The sequence below is a fragment of the Equus asinus genome, chromosome 25 (assembly GCF_041296235.1).
Source record: "Equus asinus isolate D_3611 breed Donkey chromosome 25, EquAss-T2T_v2, whole genome shotgun sequence".
NCBI classification, from domain to species: Eukaryota; Metazoa; Chordata; class Mammalia; order Perissodactyla; family Equidae; genus Equus; species Equus asinus.
Window position 1 is genome coordinate 54,033,692 of NC_091814.1, and position 27,946 is coordinate 54,061,637.

Sequence of the window (27,946 nt, forward strand, 5' to 3'; positions counted from 1 at the left end):
TTAGAGGGTGCAGAAGTCACCTTCGACCAGGAGATCTATGAGTATCCCAATCACTCATCAAATCTTCTTGAAGGGTAGTTAATACTTTGAATTCACTGCCAAAAGAATTTCTAAAAAAGAGATGGAAGTTTGAATTTTACTAATAGTACCATTTGGGGGTTTTGATTATCTCTGAAGGGAAAGATCAGCTATCCTCCTAAAATAAGCTACTAATGAACTTATTTTAGGGCCTATCGAGTTGTTTTGGTTTACTTGACATATAATATACCTTGGAAGTATAAGACCACTTGTAAAATTTTTAAAATGTAAGTTGAATGATTAACACAGGATTAATTTCAGATGGCACAGAATAGGATTTACGCACCTGAAACCATGGATCTGAATTATAATTTTAGGCTTTCCCTTCACTTCCCCAGCCAACCCAATTACCATCAAGTTCATTTTTACGAAAGATAAAATGATCTTGAAGCTTGGATATAAAATTTTAAAAAGTCTGCTAGTAGAAAACACAATATATACACTTAGATTCTACGAAGTGTTTCTTGCTCAAAGATCTGATATTAAAGATAGATGAAAAGGAGGTGGCAGAGTGGTGGACGAGAAACGTGGTCTTTGGAGTCACAGACCTGCTGAACAGTTCCTCCACTTAGCAACCATATGCCCTGAGTTTCCAAGTCTTCTTCTTGTGTGCATGTTTGTAAAATGGAGGTATCGCCTTCCTCAGAGTGGTTATAAAGATCTCACAAGATGGTATATATGTCCCTAAAGTAGGTACTCAATAGTTAGTAAAGGAGAATAAGTATGTTAAGAAAAACCCGGGTCTCAATACAGACATGGAGAAATTCGCCATAATCAGAAGGACCAGGGTTTTGGGTCAAACGGATCTAAATTAGAATGCTGTCTCTGCCACTGCATGCGTGTTCTTGGCTCTGGTTCCAAGTAAAAAGGGTTAGTACATTTCTTTTCCTACTCCAGGGTTATGTAACAGCCCAGGTAGAGAACATGAGCAAGTTTAAGTCAGTCACAAACAGGGTGAATACTTGACTCTTGACTCAATATGACATCTGCTTGGTATATGCATAGAGTTTGTGATCAAATGGACCCGGAATGTGGTCGCTTGCTAGCCATGTGATTTGGAGAAAATTACACAATCTCATTTTGGCTTCTCATCCTTCAAATGACTCCTTCTGCCAAAGTCAGCATATTTCAAAGACTTTTAAGTAGCAAAACTTAATTTTTGTAAAAGGCTAATTTTCTTAGATATTTGCAAAGAAAACAGCCTGCAGATCTCAAGGGTAAGGTCCCACATTTCTAATGGAAAGAAATAAACACTATTTACAAAACTTTCATAACAGATATTCAATACCTTTATTGTGGAGGAAAAGATTGTCAAAATACAACATTCTCATAAGCACTCTGAAAATGCCAGTTTTGTTCTTATAGGACTCAAAACTTTAACGGTATTCCCATCATATAGTCAGGAAGTAGAACCAACCCTCGAGAAAAAAAGCAAAAATGCCAATATTCTCCAACCACAATTATTTTTAATCTATGAAACAGAATTTCCTTGCAAATTAAGCAGTTTTACAGTAGTGACATTTATCATTGATGTGATCTGTTTAATATGACTGTAGTCAGAAGGGAAGTTGGGCCTGTTATTTTTCCAGAAATGGAAAAAAGTATCACCATTAAGATAAAGAAGAGAAAGATTTGCATCCACTTTTTTGGGACACGTAAGGTGAGAGTGAGGTCTCGCAGCTGGAGAATTGGTGGATACTGCTGGAGGAGCCGGAGAGGCTCTCTAGGAAGCGGGTAATCCCTCTTCCGCGAACACTGCTGTTTTGGCCAGAAATTTTCATCCCAGATGGGTAGTCACCTAGGATATTGAAAATACAAGAAAAGCAACGCAGCAATTTTATAGTCTTATAATAAAGAGATCCCTCAGTTGACTCCTATCCCACTGTAGGCCTCTCACTAAGCCATAACTAAATGGATCATTAATCAGAGAGAGATTCTTAGAGGAAAAGGCAAACATTTTAAGAATAAAGGCAAAAAATGGCTGAACAACAGTATTTCTTTTTGTAATTCAGCCCTGGAAACCTTAACTGAACGTCTTTAGGAACCAAATGCAATTTCATGTCAATAGCTTTTCAAGCTTCCTATCTTCCTAAAGACATCATCACATCATAACTATAGAACTATAGCTACTAAAAGAATAACAATTTTATTTTAAATGCCCTGAGTAAGTCAAATTTGTCAAAGTGACACAAAAATGTACATATCCAAACTGTTTAAGGTGCTAATAACGCCAAATCAAAATCCTAATTCAACAAGATCCTTATATCTTCAAGCTAATGTAGAGCATCTGTTTAAGTACCATACTCTGGGATCTTAATAAGCTTTAAGGCCCTAAACTCTGGGTGCACTCTTATAAAATATAAGATACTTACCAGTGGGTGTATTTGATCTTTGTTTCTGATTAGAAGAGTTGAAATGAGAGAATCCTGGACTCTCAACCCTTAGCTTCTGTAAGTAACAGAAAGAAAAATACCATAAAAAATGTTTCCTTCTTACTACTGGATCATCTACTTCAATTTCAAATTACTCTTTAAAAAATACAAACTAACATACACTTTTCCAACGTCTGATCAACTTCTGAAGAGTACTACTGTAAAGAGGAGCAGAGGATAGTCTTTGGAGGGAAACTATAGAGTCAAGAGAGGGTTTTTATTTTTAAAGATGAGATTATAGCATGTTTGCTGATAAGAATGGTTAAGAATAGACAGAAACCCTGTTGATGAGGCAAAGAGGAGGAATTACTGGAGCCATGTTCTTGAGTGGGTAAGAGAATGGGATCTAATACATAAATAGAAGGACTGGTCTTATATAGGAACACAGCCAACTGATTCATTAAAACCAGAGTAGAAGCAGAGTACATGGTAGATGCAACGAGATGTGGTGGTAGGAATATGTAGAAAGTCTCTTCTGATTGTTTCTGTTTTCTCATAGAAGCAGGAAGCCAGGCATCAGCTAGAACAAGGGTGAGGAAAGAGGTGATGGAAGTTTAAAGTGAACCAAGGTAAGAAATAACTGTCTAGGAGAGTGGGAGAATAATGAAACTAGAGAAATGGACAATGCCGGGCAACTCTAAGGGCTCACCTGAAGTTGGTGTTGATGGGTCTTTAATAAGACCAGTCAGTATGGTAGTTTCTTTTCAGTCTCACTTAGCTTCACAAATATAGGAATAGAGTAGAAGAGTTAGATTTAATGAGGGTTAGTATTTGTCAACCAAGCACGATGAAAGAAGGTCGGTAAATGGAGTTGATACTGTGAGTGAGAGGAAATGACAGACCAAGGAGTCTAAGCTTAGAAGGAAGGAAGTGAAGGTTGGGGGTAAGGGAGTAGAGGAGGAGACAGGCTGCAGCACTGCACATGTGTGAATGGTACCCCTGGAGTTGTGCAATGCAGTGGTCTTGTAAAGGAGTGCAAAACAGTGGAGGCATACATGAATTGCAGGTTCCAGTAGGGATCAAAGAATTGTTGGCACTGAGGTAGGATACTGGTGGTCAGAGAGCAAGATGCTTGAAATTGAGATTATGGAGGAGGTGCCACTGGTGCCTAGGAAATGACCAGGGGAGTGGGTACTTGATGTATGGTGGGAGACAGGATCACTGGAGAAGGGGAAGTTGAGGAACTGAGAAGTCAGGCAGTTGGAAGAATTACCTATGCTGAAACTGAAATCAAGAATTCTGATAGGAATATTGTCTGATCTGGCTCAGAGTTGCTCTAGGAACAAGGATGATCCACTCAGGGCCTACTTACTCCAAAAAGGGGTTATGAAGTACTACAGCCTGAAGGGCAGGAGATTCAAAGCCTAGGGGTTTTAGGGAGAAGGCAGGAAGAAGTTTAAAGCAAGGACAACCACCTCAAATCTAGGCCCATGAAAAATGAAAAAAAAAGATATCACCATTTGAAAGGGCTAACAGAGAAGCAGTGTCCTTAGAGGACAGCCAAGTGTTAGTTAGAACCAAGAAGGTAAACAGACCTCAAGAAGATGTTAAAGATATTAGAGATCTTGCTGACAAGTGAGGTTGAAAAGACCCACAGGAAAGTCTTTCAGGAGTTGGGGAGGACTGGGAAACAGGATCAACCAAACAAGACCAGTCTGGGAGAGGAGCGAGGATCCAGGTATCCTGAGCTTGCATTAGTGACTGATGTAAACAAAGAAAAGGGGAATAAGATTCATTCTGCTGGTCTCAGCTAGACGGCGATAATGCCGCTAAGGCAGGCTTTCTCAATCTGGGCCTTACTGACATTTTAGGCTGGACACTTTCCTGCGGGAGGCTGTCCTGTACATTGTAGGATGTTCAGCAGGATCCCCGGCCTCTACCTACTAAATGTTAGCAGTGCCCGCTCCCCTATTGTGACAACCAAAAATGTCTCCCAATATTTTCCAAATGCTCTCTGGACCACACAAAACAGGCCTTAGTTAAGAACACTGGACTATAGGTTAATAGAAAGGAGAGAGGAATTCCCTTGCCCAGGGAATATGGAGAGCTCCAGGGTACTTCCTTTTCTATGTTTTTACATTATCATACAGTAAAATGGACTTCTTTTGGGTGTACACTTCTACAAGTTTTAAACACAAGAATAGATTCATGAAACCACCACCACAATCAGAATACAGAGCCATTCTACTGCCTCAAAAACCTCCCTCACGCTACCCCTTCACAGTCACGCCCTCTCCCAACCCCTAACCCCCAGAACTACTGGTCTGTTTTTCATCATTATCGTTTTGCCTTTTCAAGAATGTCATGTAAATGGAATCATATAGTATAGCTTCTTTTGCTCAGTATAATTAATGTCTTTGAGATTTATTCTAATTGTTGTTTGCATCAATAGTTCATTCCATTTTTGGGGTTCCCTTTTCACTGTTTTATTAGCTATTTTTAAATAGTAACATTTATTTATTATCTACTGTTTTCAAAGGCAGGTTTCTTAGCACTTTCATATGTTGCTGCATTTAATGCTACAACTACTAGCCCTTATTATTGTTTTGTTTCACAGATAAGGAATCAGCACAGAAACATCAAGTAATATGCATAAAGTCACAAGTCTGTGTGTAGCAGACCCTGACATGAAATTCAGGAATTCTAACCCTGGAGCCCATCCTCTTAAGTGCTATGCTCTTAGTAGTGAGAGACCTACTAGTAATAACAAGGAGGGCAGGAAGGTGGCAGGGAAATTAGATAGCTCTTAATCAAATCCTGAATCAGGTCCTATACATTTTTTGAAGTAGATGTTTTAAATATTTATATTATCTACATTCAGATATTTAATTTTTGGAATGTTTGGATGTGTTCTGTATAAAGACTAACCGCCAATTTTAATTTTCTTAAAACCTTGTTAAATATAGTGGGACAATATACCAGGAAGGAAAAGGATTTTATGCAAGATCCAACTGGATTAAGAACTGTTCACATTCCAGGAAGGATTAAAAAAAATCTTTAAGGAGAGAGAGAACCAAACACAAGCCTGATCTTTAGCTGCTGTTGGCCAGGACCACACTGAGCAGGATATAAGAAGATATCAGTAGCTCCCAAGTCAGCTCCTGACCTGGTAACGCCCTGCATCCAATACAACCATTTTGGGTGTCACACTATTCCTGGCCTCATAATCTTGGAGTGGTACATGGGCCACTGTGAGCTGGATTCCAAAGAGAGTGGCCAGAGAATTACTGATGCAGTACCTTTAAAAGGAAATAAGAAAAAACTCATTATAAGAATCTCATCTAATTCATCCTAAAAGCATTCATGTTTTAAAGATTTCTAACATAAAAAGCATGTGAAAGGTACTGTTCTCAATTGGGGAAAAAAGGAAATTTAGAGATTCAGAGAAGAAATGGGAATAGGCAGCAATACATATCATAAAAATGGTCGTTACTAGTAAGCAATACACTTACCGGATAAACTTCCAGGTTCATTATAAGGGAATGGGGACAAGGGTAAAGATCACCAGAATTCTCAGACGTTTAAGGCAGGGAGAGGGGAGCACCAGAAATAAGGCTACAACTTTAAAAACACTTCTCTAACCTCAGAGCCAATACCAGCCGCTGTGTAAGGGGACGGCTGAGCACCCAGAGGTCAGAGGCTCCAGGGGCTTTCACTACAAAAGGACAAGAAGAGGGGCTACATTCTCTGAGCACTTTCACAAGGAAGTGCTGTCCTTAATGGGAGCAGGAAATTCCGCTGTCCTACAAGAGTCCTAGAAGGAAAATTTTCAGAAGTGCTTCTGAGGGTTCGCCCAAATTGCTCACGTGATAACTACAGCAGACAAGTAGTGACATGGGCAGAATAATAAAACTAGCATGAAGTAAAACACAAACAAACAAAATCCCTGTTTTAAAAGAGAATTGTGGAAATAGAGGTGAACAGTGATTCACTCCAACTACAAAGCAACAGCAAGCAAAATGGCAAAGAATTCAGTGCAGAGGGCAGCATCATAAAGAAACTCCGTTCCCCAACTTACGCAATTTTCTTGCAAACAGCTAACGCACAGAAGAGAATATCATTTTCTTCATGCCACTTGCACCTGTACAAAAAAGAAGGATTTGAATATCTTGATCTAACTGAAGTAGCACTACTTAAGGGTATTTATATGCCAGACTTCTAACTTAGTTGAAATCATTTAAGAAAAACTGACAGAGATTAAAGTTTCTAATTTAACACACAAAAAACAGATTTCTTATGTTACCTCCTCTGATGCAAATTCATGATGCTACGCCAACCATACATAACCATAACTGGTAAATTTTACCATGAAATATAATGAGTGTTCTGAGGCACATTAGTGACTATGGTTAACATGCACTCATTCCACAAGCATTTACTGAGTGCATACATTTACCAGGCATCGTTCTAGGCACTAGGGACACATTATTGAATGAAACAGAGGGAAACTCTTGTCCACACAAAATTTACTTTCTAGTAGGAAAGACAGATCAAAAAAAGATATGTAGGCATAATACACAGGAAGTTAGGTAAGTTCTAAGGAAGAAAAAGGACAAAGAAGAAAAAGATCCTATGAAATGTTGGAGAGGGGTGACATTTTGGATAAGGCAGCCAGGAGAGGCACCTTGAGAAAGGGATGTTTGAGTGGAGACCAACAAATTCACTCCCACGACGAGAGCCACTATAACCCTGTGAACATCTTTCCACCGAGAGCACAGTCTGTGAGGACTCTGAATAGCACTACCCGTGTACTACAAAGCTTGCCTGAACTCTGCAAGAATTTCCATTTAGAAATTACAAATACGCTAAACGGTAAGTGTAAAAAGTCAGTTTCTCTGCACTGAACATAAGTTATTTAACTGAATGGAAAACTAAAAATAAGATTAAGAACTTCCCACTTCTTTTCCAAAAAATAATCCAATAAATGATTCATAAAACTCTAAAATAAGGGGGGCGCCCAGTGGCATAGTGGTTAAGTTTGTGTGCTCCACTTCAGCAGCCCAGGGTTCGCAGGTTCGGATCCCAGGTGAACACCTATGTACCACTCATCAAGCCATGCTGTGGCCATGTCCCACATACAAAACAGAGGAAGATGGGCACCGATGTTAGTCAGGGCCAATCTTCCTCACAAAAACAAACAAGAACAAAAAACTCTAAAATGAAGCCTTAGGTTAAAACTAAACCTAAGTTCTTACATACCCACATGGAATTTAGTAATTTTTAGTTTCTAAGTTTTGCTCCTTGTCCAGAACTTAAACCCCAAGGGTACCTACCACATATCCACATTTACCACTGTAGATCATATTTGAACTGATGGCAATGGAAAAACTAACAATATATTCCAGGATTAAAAAGCACAACAAAACCCTACAAAAATCTGCTCCCGGGGGAAAATGCCTCTAACTCGACAGTTATATTGTTAAAAATGACATTGATTTGATCTGTCTTTACTTATACTTCATCTTCCTCCAAATCATCCCACCAATTCCCCTAAAAAAAATGAGTGTATTTTATAGTAAAGGAAGAGTCATTCTAAAAATCTGTCAAAAATTAGAACTGCTCTGTACACTTTAAGCTATTAATATTCACTTTGCAGCCTCAAATCTAGCTCCAACTTTAACGCACCTCAAACGTGTTTCTTTTATAAAATTCCACTCAAGTCATAACATTAGGCCACAAGTAAGTATGTCTTCTAAGTTTGCAACTTACCCCCCAAGTCCCAACACTATCTCCCTCACTCAAACGTGCAGCAGAAAGGCCTACTTGCCCCTCTTTATATCGAAAGGTCTCAACGGTTCCTTCTCCCCCTGTTCAGGGCTAAGACTCTCTTCTTTTCAAGGAGAACCCTGCCTTTATCTGCCGTGGGAACTACCGTCATCCGGCAGCTGCACAAGTTCTGTGCTCCAGTCAGACTGACTCACTGGTTTTTCTTAGACAGTCTCTGCGCTTTGATTCCTCTGAGTCAAAGTCCAGGTCATTTTCTTCTCTCGGAAAAGTCCTCCCTTCAACCCAAATCTCTGCTTCTAGAAATTCTATCCATCTTTCCAGAAGAATTAAATAAAAAATTTATTCCGTAAAGTTTTTCAAATATTTTAAACCCTTACACTGATCATAATCTTTTGAAACTCTTTTAAAAAGAGCTATCATAAATTGTCATATATAACTCGAGTGTCTCTACATGCTTTATTGCTCCTGTTAGGAGACTCAGAGAGCAAGGATGATCATGTCAGTCTTTCCCATATTTCCCACAGGACCTAGTCTCACGCCAGATGAACAAGTGCTACTCAAATATTTGTTAAATATAAAAAACTCAATAAACTGGACTAAGGAAAGACTATTCTGAAGTGATGTAAAAATAGAAAAATGCCTATTTTAAAATTACCATTGCTGGGGCTTCTGATTCAAGATGCATAAATTTACTTTCCCCTCTTCTCAAGACTATATAAAAATGACAGAGAATAAAAATAGTAGATATCCACAATAAAGGAGAAAACAGGAAGAGGCCTCCACAGAAGAGAGTTTAACAAATTTGGGGGATACAGAAAGTAAATGAAAAAGCGGTAACTGATGCAGCTGGACAAAGGAAGTCACAGCCTTCAGTACGCACAGAACAGACGGCACAGAAGTGGGGGACTATCTCTCAGCACTCAATTCACGGACATGTCCCTGCCAGAAAGCAGAGGTAAGACGTGAGGCTGAACTTCTGTACAAAGAAAAGTCAACTTCCCTGACCTGGTGCAAAGAAGGAAACTGTTCTTGAAGAACTAGGCAGCAATAATGGATGCTGGTACGCTAACGAAAGCCTGCCACATTCTAACATTCAGAATTCTGTCTTCAGCTTAACATCTAGCTCCCTTGTCTGCCTTCCCTATAGCAAAGCATAATCAGTTAATAACCCCACTGAGCAATAAAGAGCACTTACTCAGCTCTGCAGCCTCATTTCTAAATAGGAGCATAACCAAGGACAATCAGACATTCAAAGAAAGCTTGCAACACGAAAAAGATCAAGACAGGAAGACCACAATTCACAACCCAAAAGAATGAGATGATCCAGGGAACAAAAGCAAACTAACACCCCCAACTACCAAGTACCCCATCACATCTATGACCTTAGTTTTTCTCCTCATCTCCTCAACCCTGGCCAACACTGATGATGGCTATGATGATTTGTGTAATATGATAGAAACTGTAGGCTGAGAGGTACTAAGACCTCAAAAAAGTCAGCCTCTGCCCAGTTTTAAAATGTCAGAGCTCACTAGGGTTCTGTGCTGGGTTCTTTTTTCATCCTCTACCTAGATGACCTCATCTGTATGCTGTAAGTTCCATTAAGGCAGAGGACTTCTCTCTCTTCATTGTATTTTCAGCGCCCAGAACAGTGCCTGGCACAAAATGAAATGAATGCTGGCATGACCCCCACCTCTCCATTGAGTTCTAGGCCAGGATGACCTGCTGCTTGCTTGTTACTTCTAGATCTTGCCTCACCAGAGCCTCAAAACATTCTAAACTTGCTCTTCTCTCTCTTTCCCCTCTACCCTGAGGTATACACCAGAAATCTCAGCACTGTCTTTGTTTTTGTTCTTGTTTTTTCTCTCCCTGTATCTGGTTCATCAGCGAGGTCCACTGATTTTTACCAGTCTGAAATCTAGCTATTCCTCTTTCTACTGTCAGTATCCTAGTCCAAGCCATTTCTCGCTTGAACCAGAGAAATTACCTAGTAATTATAGACTCTCTACTTCCTTTCTTGCCCTCTTCCAATACATCCATAAAAAAACTCAGATCTTTCAGAAACAGAATTTAATTCTGTTGGTTCCCTACTTGATCAAACACCCTTCCCTGTGTTTATGGTCCCTGCCTATTTCTTCAACATCATTTGTGCATCCTCTTTGCTCACCACTCTGCAGTCACACTGACTGCCTAACAATTTCCAGCAAACACCTGCCTTTTACCTCCAGGCCTCAGTATCTCTCTACCAGGATGCTCTTCCTTCCAATTTTTGCAGGGTTGCATCTTTCCCCTGCTTCAGACCTCAGCTTGGATGTTACATTCTCAAAGTCTTCTTGACCATTCCTGAAAGCAGCCTACCTTTCTATACACTCTTCTCTATTAGAGTACCCTGCTGATTCCCTTCTTAGCACTGATCACAAGCTAAAATGACAGTTTTCTTTATTATTTGTCTGTTTCTCTTTCCCACTTAAATGCCACCTTCATGAAGACAAGGACCATATTAATCTTGTTCACTATTGTACCTTCAGTATGGTGCCTGGGACAGAGGAGATGCTCAATAAATACTTGTTGGTTAAATAAAAGCACTCTTGTTTCAGTCAGCAGGTCATAGTGAATAAATTCAAAGATAATTATGACAAGAAGCAATGAGGAGAATGGGAGACCTATAAAAATTACAAATATCTAGCCTTCAAAATAACATGATAGTCATTAATAGTCTGCTTACTTAAGATTCTAATTCACCTTGTCTAACTGTACTCAATTTCACCAATTTAATATCTGCTTATTTCTTCTCAAGACAACTTTATCAAAAATTTATTAGAAACTTTGAGGTCTTTCAAATAGAAGCTTAAGAGTAGTGTTTGAAATGAGTCCTATACGCTTGTATTAACTAACAGATTCTAACAATAGTTTCTATTGCCCACTCCATCTCAGACTCCCTTCTAAATACTACACATGGAAAGCTTACTACATCCTGAAGGTCAGTAAGAGGAAGCTCCATCCTGTCCAAAGCAGTTTATTATTCAAGTGCTTAAGTCCTATGAACAGTTTCATCTTTAACAAAACCTCACAGCACAGGCTTAAAGACCGTCTTTCAGAAACACTCCTCCAGGCTTGCTGCAGCCTGCACTCACTCTGCTGAGCTCAACACTGCAGCTCTTCAGTCCTAAAACAAGCTTTTTTCACACCTTAACTGAAGCTGGAATGCATCTTACAATTGAACGTATTCTACAATTGCTATTATTGGTCAGTCTAGAAATAGTGGCCATTGCCTAAACATGTATAAATTTGATCATTCTTGATAACCAAACAATTACAACCCTTCAACATTTTAGTCAATAAACCATTTAAAGATCATTTGAGAAAATATTTGTGTCTCTCTGAAAACTTTCCACTGACATCATCTGATAAGGTCAAGAAAGAACTAGCATAAAAACTCGCAAAAGAGTGTCTATCAGTTGCTTGGAAGAAAATCCCAGAGACGAGAGTGCAGTTCACTTTCAAGAAACACTGCATCAACAACACTCTAGAAGGCACAGAAGACAGTAAGGTATAAAAATACAGACACCGAACACCTCTGAATGTGAAGTTTCAAAAATACTTCAGCCAGTAGTTGAGGTAACAGTACACATATCCAAATATCCTAACACTTCACCCATAAACTATACAGATTAACAAGAACAAACAAAATAAAACGTACAAAATCTCTACCTGCAGCATAGCTAAGAACACCACAAAACTCAACCTACAAATAGGAAAAAAACAACAACCCTTAATTTCCAGTGAGTCATTTCTCAAGTTCACACCCCAAGCCTCTATACGGCCTTATATGGAGAGTAGAGTCCAGAAAACACTGTGGGGAAGAGAGAGAAGGGAAACAGAGTGCCTAAGATTAAATTACAATCATTCCCACAAAGCAAATGGCCCTGGCTGAGCAGAGTGCTGATGACAGGAAAGGGACTCAAGTGCCTGGAGACGCCAGGAGGCAGTCTGGAGGCAATGCTTCGGAGCAGCAGAGGGTAAGAGGAAGGAGAAGAGTCCTTTAGAAATTGTGTGGAGGGGGAAAAAAGCAAAGGGGAAAATTTAGGATTCTGCAGAAAAGAAAATCAAAAAAAAGGAAGACCCACAACCACAGCCTTTCCACCCTGAAAGCATTCAAACCTTGCTACACCGACAGAAGAGGGAGCACTTGCCCTGTCCAAGAAACAAAGGAACCCAAAGCACCTGCATCTATGGAAAGCTGCTGCAGGAAGAAAAGAGAAAATAAGAACCAAAACACTTTAGCAAATAATTCCTCCCCCATCTGCTCCCCACCCCGAAACCATGAAGGAGAAAACTGTAACATAACATTCCACATTGAATTAAATATCCTCAAACAAGAATCTGAGGAAGCGAAAACATGACCTGATAAGAAACTTCAAAATTAACAACAGAAATAAGAGCTGACAAAACTAAGAAATAAAAATCCTATTAGAAAAGAATTCAATTACAAACTGTCCAAGGAAGAACAGATCCAAAGGGAAAGTTAACAGGGAAACCAGAAAACAGAAAACCATCGTGAGAATAAAGGATTAAAGAAAGAAACAAAAGGGTCAGAGGAAGTAATCAAAATGAAAGAGAGACAAAGAAGACCAAACATACGTATACTGGACTCCCTTAAGAGGTAAAACTAAACAATGGAACAGAACTGATATTAAACTACAACCCAAGAAAAACCTCCAGAAATAAGACCTGATTCTGCAAAGTCAAAGGGCTGGCCGAGCACCTGGGAAAATCGACCTCCAAGGATGAACTCAGAGAAATACCCTAGTACAACTATTAGACTTTAAAGATGAAAAAATATTAAAGTCTCCAGGCAAAATGATCAAATAACTTAAAAAGCCAAGAAAAATAATTGATCAGATTTCTCAAAAGCAACACAAAGCAATACAACAATGGAGCTGTATTTTCCAGAAACTCAAGGAAATAAAGGGTAAACCAATAGAGAAAGTTTTAAACATGCAAGAACACAGGGACTACTGTTCCCAGGAGTCCCTGATCAATCTACTACATCAAGATTCAGCAAACTTTTTCTGTAAAGGCACCAAATAACACAGCAACCAGCTTGAAACTACAGGAGATGCAATGAGACAGACAGAAACATGGTAGTAACAGAGGACTTTACACCACTCTCAATACAAGACAGATCAAGTAGACCAGATATAAATAAAGAGATAAGACAATTTAAATAACAAGACAGATCTTACAGATAGATATCAAACGCTACACACTGAAAACAACATACTCATATATCCACAGGCCATTCACAAAAATTGATATTTCAAATTAGCAAAAAATTGAAAACACCAGTAACTTCCATAAAACAGAAATATTATAAACACCCTGATCACAATGCAAAGGCACTAGAATTTATAACAAAAACAAAAACGAGAAAGGCCTTTCCACCTGGACATTTAAAAGCCTTATATTAACTTCTGGGAAAAAGAGAGTTGAAACTAGAGGATTTTTTTTAAAAATGACAAATTATTGTATGCCAATCCATATGATGCAATGAAAACAATATTTACAAGAAAATTCACTCTCCTAAACACTTATCAATAAAAAAACAAATCAATTAAATTCCAAACCCAAAAAACTATAAAAAGAACCACAAAGTACCAAAAAAAGAAGATTAAAGCAAAAATTAATGAGGAAGAGACTAGAAAAACAGCAGCTGTAATAAATTAAAATCCTGCTGCTTGGAAAAAATTTAACAAAATAGACAACCCACCAGCTGGTTTGATTTAGGAGAAAAAAGGGAAAAGCACAAATATATAAGAAATAATGAGATAACCACTGAAATGGAAGAAATAGTAAAACTTATAAGACTACTTAACTTTGCAGACTTTTAAACAAATACATTTGAAAACCTAGATAAAATGTATAACTTCCTAGGGAAGTATGGATTACCAAAAATGATACCATTAGAGTTAGAAAGCCTAATCAAATCAATTTCCATACAAGAAATAGAGAAAGTTATCAAGGAACCACCCCACAAAAATTCACCAGGTTGGGATACACACAACCCGTGTGAGAGAAACTTTAAAAAAGACTTGAAAGATACAGCAATAGATGTGAACAATGGAAACACATCATAAAGATTTCAGTTCTTCCCAATTTATAAATTTAATGCAATCCAATGACCTTTTATGGAGCTGGATTGAAGTGAGTGATACTTCTGAATATACTCTTTTCTTCAAACCATGTTAACGTATTACACATTCAAAGGCTAATAAAATCAAGGATGGGACAAAACAAAAATGGAATATGAACAAGCAAACAGACTTTATATTTCAAATGAGTAATTTAACCAGACTGAAGGGGGAAATAAAAAGAACCAACCCAAATAACATTTGAACAAAGTGTTTTGATTATATACCCTCAGACTGAAAAAGAACTGAAAACAAATTGGGAACTGCTAATACATTTTTTTTTCTTTTTAAAGAAGTATCACTTAACAATTCTAAAACTACATTCAACGTATTCCAGGATTGAACAAGTAAAAATATTGAGTACCAGGTTTTTCACTCAGAGAAGAAATATACAAAAACAGAAAAGCGGAAAACTAGAGAAATCTATGGTGCTGCACTGGAATTGTAGGTTCAGTATGAACTCATGGTGAGATCAAGTCAGAGCGGGAGAGAGACAGACACACACCCAGAGCTACAGAAACATGAGTAACGAAGGTGTGTGTGTATACACATACATTATATCCCAGCTCCCTCCATTAAGAAGTTGGGTCAATGACGTCCTAGAGGAATGAGCATACCTAGCACCCAGATTGTCTCCTAAATGCTCTCCTTATTTAAAGGAACCAGGGCTCCTTGGAGAAATGGCTAATTGAAGGCTGGAACACAAAAAGTATAAGAAGAACCTGGAACACACAGTGCCAGAAAGCAAAGCAGCACTGAAAGAAGGATGAGGCAATAACAAAAGGACAAAGACACTGCTGCTTTGAAAGGACTCCCACTGGCCATAAAGGAAAGATCTGAGCATAAAAATAAGTTGATTGTAGTAACAGATTATAACCTACTAAATAAAATAGGAATCCATGAGTCCATACTCATATACATAAATGAAAAAAAGAGTTAAAAGCTCTTCCTTGGAATTAATAGAATGCCAACTAATAAATGTAGAAGGAACAATCAGGTTAGAAAATCACCACTTCACAAATATAGTAATAACTGATTCAGGCAAATATCATCAATGGATGCTAAAACTAGCAGATTAAAGTTTGAGGAATAGAATATCTACCAAATCTCAAAGTATCTCCCCACAAAGTACTAATTATAAGGTGAAAAACAGAAACTTTTCAATAGAGAAATCTGGCACTGTCTCAAGCAAGTGATCAAAGTTATCATCAACAGTAATGGGACAAACTGACCTCATGCGTCTCCATATACGACACACTGAGAAGACACATCACTTTTGTGGTATTCCTGCCCAAAACACATACCCTCAATCTAATCATGAGGAAATACAGGTAAACTCAAACTCAGAGACATTCTATATAACTGGCCTATACTCTTCAAAACTGTCAACACCACAATAGTCAAAGTAAGACTGAGGAACTGTTCTAGAATAAAGGAGCCTAAAGAGACATAATCACTAAATGTAACATGTGCCCCTCGGTTGGACCCTAATGATTTTTTTTTTGCTATAAGACACATTACTGGAACAACTAGCAAAATATGAATATGGCCTTTAGATTATATAATAGGATTGTATCAATGGCAATATCCTGACTTTGATAACTGTATTTTGGTAATGCAAATGTTCTTGTTCTTAGGAAAAACACACTGATATTTAGGGGTGAAAAGGCATGAGAATAGCAACTTACTCTCAAGTGGCTCAGAAAAAGAAACTTTATATTTAGAGAGAAAGTTTTACAGAAAATGTATCAAAACATCAACTGTTAGGGAATCTGAGAGAATGGCATTTAGGACTTCTTTGTACTATTCATGAAACTTTTCCGTAAACCTAAAATTATTTCAAATTAAAAAAACACTTTTGCCCATTTCACTTATATATTCCTTGTATGTTAAGTACAAAAATTCTATTTAATAAAACATGTCTAAATAAATATAAAATCTTCTTTCATCAGTACGGAAATTCTAACTGATAAAGCACTGTCAGTTTATTTAGTAGGTTTTGTTTTTGTTTTTAGTAGTAGACTATTTTGTCTTATGATCAATGGAATCTTATATTCAAGGAAGTATGATTCCAAGCTCTCACAGGAAAAAACTGCATAAAAAGGTAAAAACTAATCCTAACATATTTTCTCAGTTCAGAAGTCAAAATCACTCTATCACAAAATCACTACACATACCTTGTGTTGCTAGAATAATCCCACATGGCCACATCTAGGAGGCTCCGAACCCAGGTCTTAGAGGGCTCCTTGAGAAATTTTTGCTGGTAGATCCCCACCACAAGATCCTCTACAGTGAGAAGTTCTAGATCTTGCCTGATTTCTTCCATTAGTAAACACAAAAACATATGCAATTAGTGAATTAGGGACATATAGCATATACACCCAAACAGAAACAAATGGATATTAGAAAGCACCTGACCCAGTTTTACTTACCTGATGCCTTCGCCATATGCTTCAAACACCAATTGACTTTGGCTCTATCATCAGACTGGGAGAAGGTAAAAAAAAAATCAATTTATTTTCTATTTTGTTACTTTTAATTAATGCTGTCCTTGCAAGCTTGTCGGGGATAGGAAGGATGGGGCTGATGGGAAGGGAGAAACTGAAGAGTTATGACAACTAAAGAAAAACTATAAAAAAGAGCAACACATCGGAAAAGACTACTGCTATTTTAATAACCAATGACATTTATATAGCAATGTTAACACACTTTGTGAAAAGCAAGTGAGACTTAGGGTAGGAGATGAAGAAACCAACGTTCCAAAGATCAGGTGATCTGCTCACGGTTACCCTAACAAATAGGAAGGTTAAAACCGAAGTCTTTGACTCCTAGACTAGAAGAATACAGACAAAATAAAGAACAAATATAGTCTCTCTGAAGATTTCAAAAAGAGGGTCAAGGGATTGCTTCAAAGGTGGTTTTGAATAAAAGGGAATCTTGCTTAGAAGCATAGGTGTACAGACTAGAACATCCATTCTTCGATAAAAAGGTATTGAAGATATTTCAAAAGGTGGAACTCAAAACCACGAGATCTACCAACGTAGAAATACATTCAGCTTTTTCAGTCTTCAAAATCCTTCCAATACCAGAGAAATTTAAAAGAAAAGGCATTATACCTAATTACAGTCACAACAATTCAGAATGAACATGTTTTAACACACAGCTAATACACAGGCAAAAGGTCTGTCTCTGGGTCCCCTTCATGGATCTTCTGGCATCTAAATGGAGGTCTTAAAAGAAGTTCTTACACTGAAATTACCTTGCAGTAGATAGGTGGCCAGCTCCCTGGGCTTGGATGAATAAATCTATAAAGGTTTTGTAACACAACTGCTTGGTCACGCCCAGGTTCAAAATTTGAAATAGGAATCTTGTGACTAGAATCACCTGAAGGAAATAAAAAGGAGGCAGAAGTTGAAAATCTGACCAAGACAAACACTATGGATTAGGTGTGGGAGGAGGGGTACATGGAGGACGGCAGTGGCTAATTCATATTTAGGCACTTGTACCAAGCCTGGTCACAGTCACGTACTTTACACATTTTACGCCCTAATCTTGTGTGGTAGATGATATACACACATCAGAGAAGACATAACTGAGACTCCCAGAAGTTAGCAGAAGGTTTAATAGTTGGCCAACAGTGGAGTCAGGACTCAATCCAGGTTTGTAAAGCAACTGAGCCTACAGCGTTTTCACTCCTCCCACGTTGCCTTTCAATGAGGCTGGAGAACTTAATAGCAAGGACTGCTTTTTAAAAGGTTGTATAATGAAGATTTTCACTTCCAGTAAAAACGTAACTCAGATCGACCCTCCCACAAAAATTTAAAATGCTTGAGATATTGAGAGCACACACAGCAGTAGGAATTATTAGATCAAGACGCAAGAGAACAGAGAAATCCAGAGAGGGGAGACCAGCTTTGGGGGCAGTTTTCCCCTGGATTCCAGAAGAAGAAGGCGAATGGCTGAGGAATGTACTTTTGACAGCTCTTGAGGCTTTGCTGGGGTCCCAGGTGTTTAGAAAAAGCAGACATAAATCCTCTCTGGGAGAAGGAACCTCACTGTAAGCCTCAAATTACTCTAAAATCATCTTTTAAACACTATATGAATAACCAGGTACACAAACGACAACGAGAACCAAAACAAAGTTGACAGAAAGAGATCCAAAGGTATTCCAGATACTGAAGTTATTGGACACAGACTTTAAATCATCACGCTTATATCTGAGGAGATCAAATTACAAATTTCAGCATAAAACTGGAAACTATAAAAAAAGATAAAGGATGGCTGGCCCGGTGGTGTAGTGGTTAAGTTCACACACTCCACTTTGGTGGCCTGGGGTTCACAGGTTCGGATGCCCGGTGGGCACCTACACACCGCTCATTAAACCATGCTGTGGGCAACATCCCACATACAAAATACAGGAAGATTGGCACGGATGTTTGCTCGGGGCCAATCTTCTTCACCAAAAAAAAGAAAGAAAGAGAAAAGGATACAGGAAGAGTTCAACTTCTGATAACGACAGACGAGGGAAAAGCTGAAGAAATGATCACTTGCTTAACAGCAAGGCAGAAGTAAAAACACAGTGAGGAATTCTGGGCCCAAAAATCTCAGAAAGGAAGAAATTCCAGAGAGCTGAATCTGGCACGTGGTTTGCTGGTAGTTTGAACATTTACCAACTGTGGAAGAGATTTAGAGGCTAAGAAACTAAAGCAGTTTTCAACAGACCTAGAGCTAGTAAGAATTAAAAATATTACTCCAGTATTACTTGTGTACATAAAACATTTGTAATTAAAAAAATATTCAATTGTCTTCTGGCTTCCATTGTCTATGCTGTGAAATTAACCGTATATTTTACCGATGATCCTTTGGTGAATCTGTCCACATTCCCCCTTTTTTCAGTAAAGGGTAACCAGAAATAGACTGATTCTCATAAAGTCTGAAGCCCAGTTTTACTTTATCTCAATCCCTGAAATTGGCTTAAGGCAATCCAAGAGGGCTTGTGACTCCCTTTCTGCCAGAGGCAATGATAAGTCTTCCTTGGAGAGGAACAAGTTTTCACATGCACTACTCAGCACTCAACTAAAACTAACCAGACACATGAAGAGATCTGATAACCTGATTGAACACCAAGATAACTAAAAATAGACCCAAAAAGAAGATCCCTCTAATAGGGTTATCAGACATAAGACTTTAAAATAATGAGACTTACTATGTTCAGGAAAATAAAAAATACTGAGAATTTCAGCAGAATATAAAAAAGAACCAAATGTAAACTCAAAAACTGAGAACTTACCTCTACCTGTTTTAGGATGGCAAAATTACCTTGATAACAAAATTAGCTAAGGTTAACCTCAGTCTTTAACATGAATGCACAAATCCAAAACAAAATATTAGCAAACCAAATTCAGCAATTTATTTAAGAGCTATACAGTAACCACATTGAGTCTGCTCCTGGAACGTACGGCTGGTTTAACATTAGTAAATCACCACACGAACAAAAGACACAAATCATCTGAGATACAGAGAGAGTATTCATTAAAATGTGCAATTAGTATCTCCAGCCAAACTGGGAATAGAAGGGAACTTCATTTGCATACCAAAAATAAGGGAAAAAGAGAAAGAAAACTACAGCAATCAGCATACTCGGTGGTGAAACATTAGAAACTAGAGATCCTAGCCAGCCCACTAAGATGAAACACATTTTTAAATTTTAAAATAAAAGATACATAGATTAGAAAGAAAGTCACGTCACAGATATGACTGTATAAAGAAATTACTCAAAATTCAGAGTTAGAGTTTAGCAATGGTGGAATAAAACCAAAAAACATAAGTAAACAATCAGAAAATACAATTTCAAGAGATATCACTCATAATAGCAACAAAAATAAGCTTTAATTTAACAAGATATTAAGACCATTACAGAGAAAGTTTTAAGACTTTATTGCAAGACATTACATATTTAAAAAATAAGCGTAGCCCCATGTTCACATAATCAATATCACAAAGCTGTGAGTTTTCTCCAAAATGATGTAAAGATTTAAAGGTGATTCCCAACCTAAAACTCAACATGGCTTTTTGTGAAGCATGATAAACTGATTCTAAATTGCGTACAGGAGAGCAAAAGGTCAAGAATGACCATGATATTCCCAAAGAACAAAGTCAAGGGACTTGTCTAATTAAGTAAATATTATCAAAATATTGTGTTTAACAAAATGATATGGACATGAAAAACAAAGGAGACCAATAGAACAGAATAAAAATATCAAAAAGACCCACGCACAAACAGAAATGTGGTATGATACAGGTGGCGCTACATACCGGGGAACAAACTGATTATTCAATAAATGGTAACAAAACAACTGATTATCCACATAGAAAAAAACGGAAAAAAGAAACTGAGTCTCTACTTCACACTATATACAAGCCAATTCCAAAGAACTTGGATATGAAAAACAGAACTTTATAATTTTTAGAAGAAAATAAAGACTATCTTCATGGTAGAGAATTCTTAAATAAGACATAAAAAATCATGAGGGAAAAGATATACTTACTAAATTAAAAAAAGTTCTGTTCATTTAAAGATACTATGAGAGTAAAAAAATACAAGGCACAAACTAAAAATAGATATCTGCACACTGTTAAAAGTCAATAAACAGATACAATAAATTTCCGCAAATCAATAAAAGACAATCCAATAAAAAAATGGGGAAAAGACATTGTAGAGTCAAAAAACAAGTACAAGTACAGAAATAGACACACAGTATGTTAATTATGTCAAAGTTCAAACAAGCAAAATTAAATACATCACTTAAGTAAGTATGCATGTATTCACAGTAAAACCATTCATAAAAGAAAGGAAACAATTAACACAAAATTGAGAACAGTGGTCCTCTCATAAAGAGGGACGGGGATGCACCAGGAGAGACACAGGGGCCTTCAACGATAACGGCAATGTGCTCTCTCTTCCGCTGACTGGCAGGTGCACTGCTGTTCGTTAATATTCTTTCTATCTTAAGTGAATGTTACATTCTTTTTTTGTGTATGAAGCTTCATTTAAAAAGCTGATAGAGCTTCACAACGGTGGCTCAGGCAGTTTTTAAAGTAGAACTTCTCTCAAGAAAATCATTAACCAGTAAAACAGACGGAAACAGAGCTCTCAGGCTCAAGTGGGGGAGAATGAGAAGGGCAAGACCTTCTACCCCTCCACACGCAACAGAACCTGAAGCTCCTCTTCAGGGGAACACCTGGTGGGGGTGGGAGAAATCAATGGACTCCAGGCCAAAATCATTTCCGGTTTTGAAATTCCTTGATTGTAAGGTGCTAACCCATGTCCACGAAGCATTCACTTGATTTCACTTACACATACTTCATAAAAGGCCAGACAGCACAGGAGCATTTGAAAGATCTACATGCACGATCTTTAGCTACTTCCCAAACTCTTCACGGCCATGTGTAAATCTGATTCAGTGTGTTACTGTACGAAACACGGTCTTTCCTAAACATCGGCTAGATCATAGCCGCACAGGCTCTTTTAGTTACTATGTCGGCACAGTGGTCACTCTAACACAGTCATTTATCTTATTTAATTGGCACATTTCCCAGGGTTATTAAACTGGCCATTTTAAGACATGCTTAAATTGGTGAGTTCCAAAGATCCTGCTTCCTGAATGAAAAACATTGTGCTCAGTTTTAATTATAAGTTAAGAAAACATTCCTAGAGTCTTTAACAGGTTTAAGAACCACGCTTTCTGTTAATTTGGTTAATGTGAAAAGCTTATAACAACAAGCCTTTAGAAAAATTTTTTTAAATTATCAGAATAAAGAAACAGTAAGCCAGTGGCACTCACACAAATAAGCATCTAGTATATAGTAGGATATGCACAGTCATGTCCTTCAGTTGCTAAATACATAAATAAAAACCTGTTTCCCTCATCTAAAAAATTAATTCAGGGGCCAGCCCTGTGCCTGAGTGGTTAAGTTCGCATGCTCCACTTCTGTGGCCCAGGGTTTCGTCGGTTCAGATCCTGGGCACAGACCTAGCACCACTCATCAGGCCACGCTGAGGCGGCATCCCACATAGCTCAACCAGAAGCACCTACAACTAGAATATACAAGTATGTACTGGGGGGCTTTGGGGCGAAGAGAAAAAAAAAAGAGGAAGATTGGCAACAGATGTTAGCTCAGGGCCAATCTTAAAAAAAACATTAATTCAGAGCTGTTTGTCACTATCATTCTATTATTTTTGAAGCATCAACTTTTTTTCTTAATTTTGAATGGACATCCCTGTAAATGGCCCTAAATCTAGATAATCTGATACCTCTCAAAGAGTTACCTAAGTAACTGGCCAAAAAAAGCAGCTGATCTTGAGGCCAAAGGATATATGCAGAAAATAAAATCACACTCCCCATAAAGGAAAAGAGATATTATGCTACAAGTCTACATAACTTTAAAGTTTTTAAGGATCACATACACCATCTACCACTTCCAAGGACACTGTCCAACAATAACTTAAGGTGATTCTTTCCCCAACTTATGTTTTATGTGTGTGTTTAAAGAGTAAGTCTGAACCAGGTACACACATAGTCAATAGCTATAGTCTACCCCATTCCTCAATACTTACTTGCAGTCTGACAATGAAACCGAAATCCTCGTGGAATTTCACCTATAATACAAAATAAATTACTTTGTTTAGAGAAGCAGAAATCTGGAAGCTATCTGGTTGTGCTACAGTATTATTTCATAGGATGACCAAGTCATGACATAGGTAGGTAACTGGCATAGCTATGTGAAAATACAGAAGATTGAACCTTCATAGTGTTGTTTTTTTTTTTTAAACCAAAGGTACGAGGATCAAAGAATTTTGGTATGCTGTCTAAGCTCCTTTAAAAAATTATTTCTTACAGACAAAGAAACACTAGGTAAGGCAAACTTGTGCTAAAGGAATCCTAGGGCTCCATGAATGGGCCTCAGGGATTCATGAGGCCCTTGATACACAAAGACGAGTATGTATTCTTCAGGGGAAAACAACTCCAAATTCTATCCTTTTAATGTTTTATTTAGATCCACACGAAAAAATCAGTTAAATAACTTGTCCTAAGTAGCAACCCTCCCAAGTGTTAGCAGGATGATTCGTTTTTCTGTCATCTAAAAATAAGGAAAAGTGCTGGTCTGTTCTAATGAATTTTAAAGCAAGTCACAAGACTGAAGACGAAGTTCTTCTTTCCCCAATCTCTTCTCCTTTACTCTTCTCCCTATATATATTTCTCCTACTTACCTTTAAAGTTATACTGTTCCTTAACTACTATCTATTCTCTTGGGAACTGAATCAAATCCTACATCTTCATAACCAACTGGTTCTGATTGGGTGGAATAGCTGGCAGAAGAGATACTGAGAACATCCAAGAGCCTATTAAGTATTGTTATTTCCAGACCTTCTCATGTATTCCTTAGAACAGCCCTGCAATAGGTATTATCCCCATTTACAGATGAGCTAATAGGTTCAGAAAGATGAAGTACAGTTGGCCCTCTGTATCCACAGGTTTCACATCCACAGATTCAACCACATATCGAAATTCCACGGATACAGGGGGCCAACTGTACTCACTGCACTATGCCATTTTATATAAGGGACTTGACACATCCTCCAATTTTCGCATGGGAGGGGAAGGGTCCTAGAATCAATCCCCTTTGGATACCAAGGGACAACTGTACTTCGCTCAAGGTTACAAAGCAACAGCAGGTTAACACCTGCTGAGGTGACGGGTGGGGCAGAGAAAGAAAAGAGCAAAGATATAAACAGCTTTTAGAAAATTCCAAGATGTAAGGCTGCAGGTAAGCAAAGAACAGCCTACACATTTTTCAGGCAGTCTATTCACCCAATGCTAATGCTTTAGGCTAAAAGCCAAAAACTTTCTGTCATCCCTAATTCTTAACAGTTTTTCAACTAATTATTATGAAGTCTTGTTATAAGAACTCAGCTGTGCACCAGCTTTTAAGAAAACAGATATTATCAAATAAAGTCAACATAAAAAACATATTTTTAAGATTCAGCATCTACTCTATGTGGACACTTACCAGGATTTATAAAACTGTGGAAATCTGCTATAATACCTTCTTGGAGAGAATATTTAACACAGCCTATTTCACAAGGGAGAAAGCGCTGTTCACAATGAGGAGGTAGCTCACCATGGCTAAATATGTTCAAAAAATAAAAAATGCCTCCAAGGAGAGCTAAAAAAAAAAAAAAAAGACAAAACAAACAGATGAGTCCCAAATTTACTTCTTCAACAAAACAAAAGTTTTAGAACCATTTTCTTTGTATTCCTATATTCCTAAATGAGTTGGAAAAGAGAAAACTAATTAAGCGTAGCAGATAAACGAATGAAAATTTTTATAATTACAGTTATCAGGGATTGAAGTACAGTAGTAACCACTCTTTGCATGAAGCCACCAAATGATTCAAACTTGCAACCAGCTCTACACAATTTAGCTATACATAAACCCTGAATCTCAGGAACACCCGGAGAAAAGCTGTGACCCATATTCAACAAATACAAGGGTTTGGGAAATAAACCAGGTAGAATCAGTGTAGAAAAAAACTGATATAAACTATGGGCAATTTAGTTCACTCTTTCTTTACTTTTTACTAATATACACCAGACCACCTATAATTTCTCTACAGGAAGAAAGAAATGTGAGGTGGTGAAAAGGGTCTATTCAGAGGACTTGCCACATTTAAGACTGTTAAAAGCTGATTAATCTTCAACAAAGTCAGAACACAATTAATGGAAACAGCCAGGAGGAACAGCAAGGACTCGTATTAGCTATGTTCCTCTCTAGGCTAGCTTAACAACTCATCTTTAGCATTATAACAAGTGTATTCAAGTGTCTAGCTATCAACACTTAAACCAAAAAAGTACATTTAATAACATATGAAGTGGTAGAAATCGAGACCAGATTTTTGTAAAATAACTCTCCAGTGCTATTTCAACAAATGTAAATTACCTGATCTTTCACAACTTTAGCATCATCGTGTTGGAACACTTGTAGTCAATTACTTTGAAATGCAGGATTAAAATAAACAGAACATATATTTACTCGGCAATATATCGTAGTATTTTGAGCATCCAAATTTACCTAAGCAAAACATTTTCGGATTACCCTACCTTGATCACTTTTCAGAGACAAGCTGGCCATATCCGGGGGTGAGACACTCTGCTTTGGCACGAGCATGCCTGACCTCCTCAGCGGGGTGGAAACAGGTTTCTAAAGAGGAAGGGAATGAGGGACCGCATATCAGACGCTTGCTGGGCGCTGTACACCATGCACTAAACTCGGCAGAACTGCAAAACCGCCCGCAGGTTACTCAGCCAACGAACGCAACGAGTAAATACACACATCTGTCAAGGCACCAACACCAGAAGGCAGACGGCAGCAAAACCTATAAATATTCCGAATCAAAAGGTGAGCGGTAAATAACCAGTTCAACCACCGCTGACTCAATGAAGCATATACACAATATGGCTTCACTCTCAGGAGAAACGTCTTATAATAAACTGAAGTAAAAAAAAAAAAAAAACGCTCGCAAATATAAGTACAAATTCAACTGATTAGAGCTTCTACTCAAACATAAATCCACAAAAGAAAAATCTCCCAAATCTAAAGCAAGCGAAGCTCCCCTGAACCTCCATCCCGCGTCACCGTTTGAGATGCGACGGGAGAAGGAAGGAACGCCCAGGGAAGGGGAGACCCCACAACCACCCCGCCTTTTCTTCACACAAGTCAGCAAGAAAACAAACTTCAGTACTTTAACATTCCACTTACACAGAAACTTACCCAAATAAACTCTATCCAACTCTTACGTGTAAAGCGCACAAAAATTGACCAACATCTGCAAGTCTTTATTTCAATATTTTAAACAACGCAGCTAGCGTGGTGTCAGGGGTCATTGAAAAAGACAAGACGGTCCAAACTACCGTTAAATATCCGAAAAAAGGTTCTTTAATCATAACGGAGTCGGAAAGGGCCCTCAGGGGCCATCGAGTACACGCCCCGACCACCAACACCCCCCCGCCGCGCACGTTTACTGGCCGCGGGCTTCCCAACAGGGACGCCGGCCTCTCCGCCCCGAGCGACACCAGCTCGCCCCTCACGGAGCCCGCGGGGCTCCTCACAGGGCTTCCGACGGCGGGCCGAGAACGGGAAACTCCCCTGCACTGAGTCCCGTCACCCAGCAGTCTGCCCTCAACCTCCCCTCCCTCCGCCCGCGTGCCCGGCAGGCGGCTCCTCGCTGGCCACCTTTACCTGCTTCTCCGAAGGCCTGGCGTCCTTTCCCTGGGCAGCCCTCCACTCTCGAGCCATTTCTGCGTATTTCTCCTTTTCTTCCTCCCTCAGGAGCTGGGGAGACGGAGCGGCAGCCACGGGGAGAAGCGGCAGTGAGGATCCAGCGCCCTGGCCCTCAGGCGACGCCGGACATTGCCGGGCGGCAGTCCGCCCCGGGCCGGCACAGGGGCCCCCCTCTCCCTCCGGCAGGCCCAAGGGGTCACCGGCCTCCTCGTGGCCTCGTCCGCCACCGCCTCGCCCTGGCACCTGCCCAACTGCCCGGCCCTCGCTCACCCCCCTCCAGCTTACCGCCCAGTCAGCGGAGCAGTAGGGGATGGCATCAGCCACGCGAGCCACGGGCAGGCCTCGGCCCCGGAGCTCGGGGATCTTCTCCTGCACAAAGAAATAGTAGGCATTCCGGCTGGCCTTGCGGTTCGGCATGGCGAGCGTGCGCAGACCTCGACGCCGCCCGGAGACCGCACAGCCGCCGGCGCCCTCGCCGGGCTCCCGCCCTTAGTAACTGAGGCCGCGCCTGCGCGCCGGCCCGCAGCTCTCGGCCAATCAGGGCGCAGCGCGCAGCCGCTGACACAGACAACAGCGAGACCACCGGAAGACGCCGCTGGCGCGCAGTGGGGGCGGGGTGCAGCGAGCGCGGGCCCAGGTGCGAAGCATTTGATTGGCTGGGATGAGTGGTTGGCTGAGGTGTTGTCACGTGGGAGGCTTGGAGCAATTTAGCCACATTGTTGCGCAACATGCGTCAAAGTAGATGGAGAAGAGGAGGACCGGCGAGGGCTTCCGGTTTTACCGTGTTTTACGACTGTAAAGGGCCTACTGTGTGCTAGGCTGTGCAAGATATTGGGTGGGGACAGAGTGAGGAACACAACAAACAAGATCTCTGCCCTCAAGGTTGCACTCCACTGGGGAGAAGAGGACCAAAATAAATGAATCAACCCAGGCGGTTTGGTTTTGTTTTTCCGCATTCTTAAATAACATTGTTGGAAAGAATATGATTTCTTTTTATGCGGTTTTTAATAAGTATTAGGAAGGAAACACAGAGGCTGAGATTTAAAATAAAGTCCTTGAATAAGTTTTATAAATTTCCTTATAAAGGTCTGGCTCATTTTTTGTTAGTTTTATTCTTAAACTATATTTGGGACTACTAGGAAAACTTTCTTTTTTCCATTATATTTTCCACTTGGTTAC

At 39.2% G+C, this 27,946-nt stretch overlaps 1 protein-coding gene across 2 annotated transcripts in view; it reads right to left on the reverse strand.

Moving 5' to 3' along the window:
* Positions 1–1,347: 1,347 nt before the first annotated feature.
* MAEL (maelstrom spermatogenic transposon silencer) overlaps positions 1,348–27,946 on the reverse strand; it is a 40,330-nt gene continuing 13,731 nt past the window's right edge. The window contains exons 3-14 of one of the 2 annotated variants that reach the window (XM_070497172.1): positions 27,053–27,136; positions 26,726–26,818; positions 25,588–25,687; positions 24,497–24,652; positions 23,043–23,084; positions 17,685–17,809; positions 16,858–16,912; positions 16,603–16,744; positions 6,529–6,591; positions 5,617–5,749; positions 2,451–2,526; positions 1,348–1,876 (exon numbers count right to left, since the gene is read on the reverse strand). In XM_070497172.1, coding sequence (XP_070353273.1) covers positions 1,689–1,876; positions 2,451–2,526; positions 5,617–5,749; positions 6,529–6,591; positions 16,603–16,744; positions 16,858–16,912; positions 17,685–17,809; positions 23,043–23,084; positions 24,497–24,652; positions 25,588–25,687; positions 26,726–26,782 — 1,137 coding nt within the window. In that variant the 5' untranslated portion in view covers positions 26,783–26,818; positions 27,053–27,136 and the 3' untranslated portion in view covers positions 1,348–1,688. Of the gene's footprint in view, positions 1,877–2,450; positions 2,527–5,616; positions 5,750–6,528; positions 6,592–16,602; positions 16,745–16,857; positions 16,913–17,684; positions 17,810–23,042; positions 23,085–24,496; positions 24,653–25,587; positions 25,688–26,725; positions 26,819–27,052; positions 27,240–27,946 lie in introns of those variants that run through there. The other variant, XM_014828648.3, reaches the window with a different exon arrangement.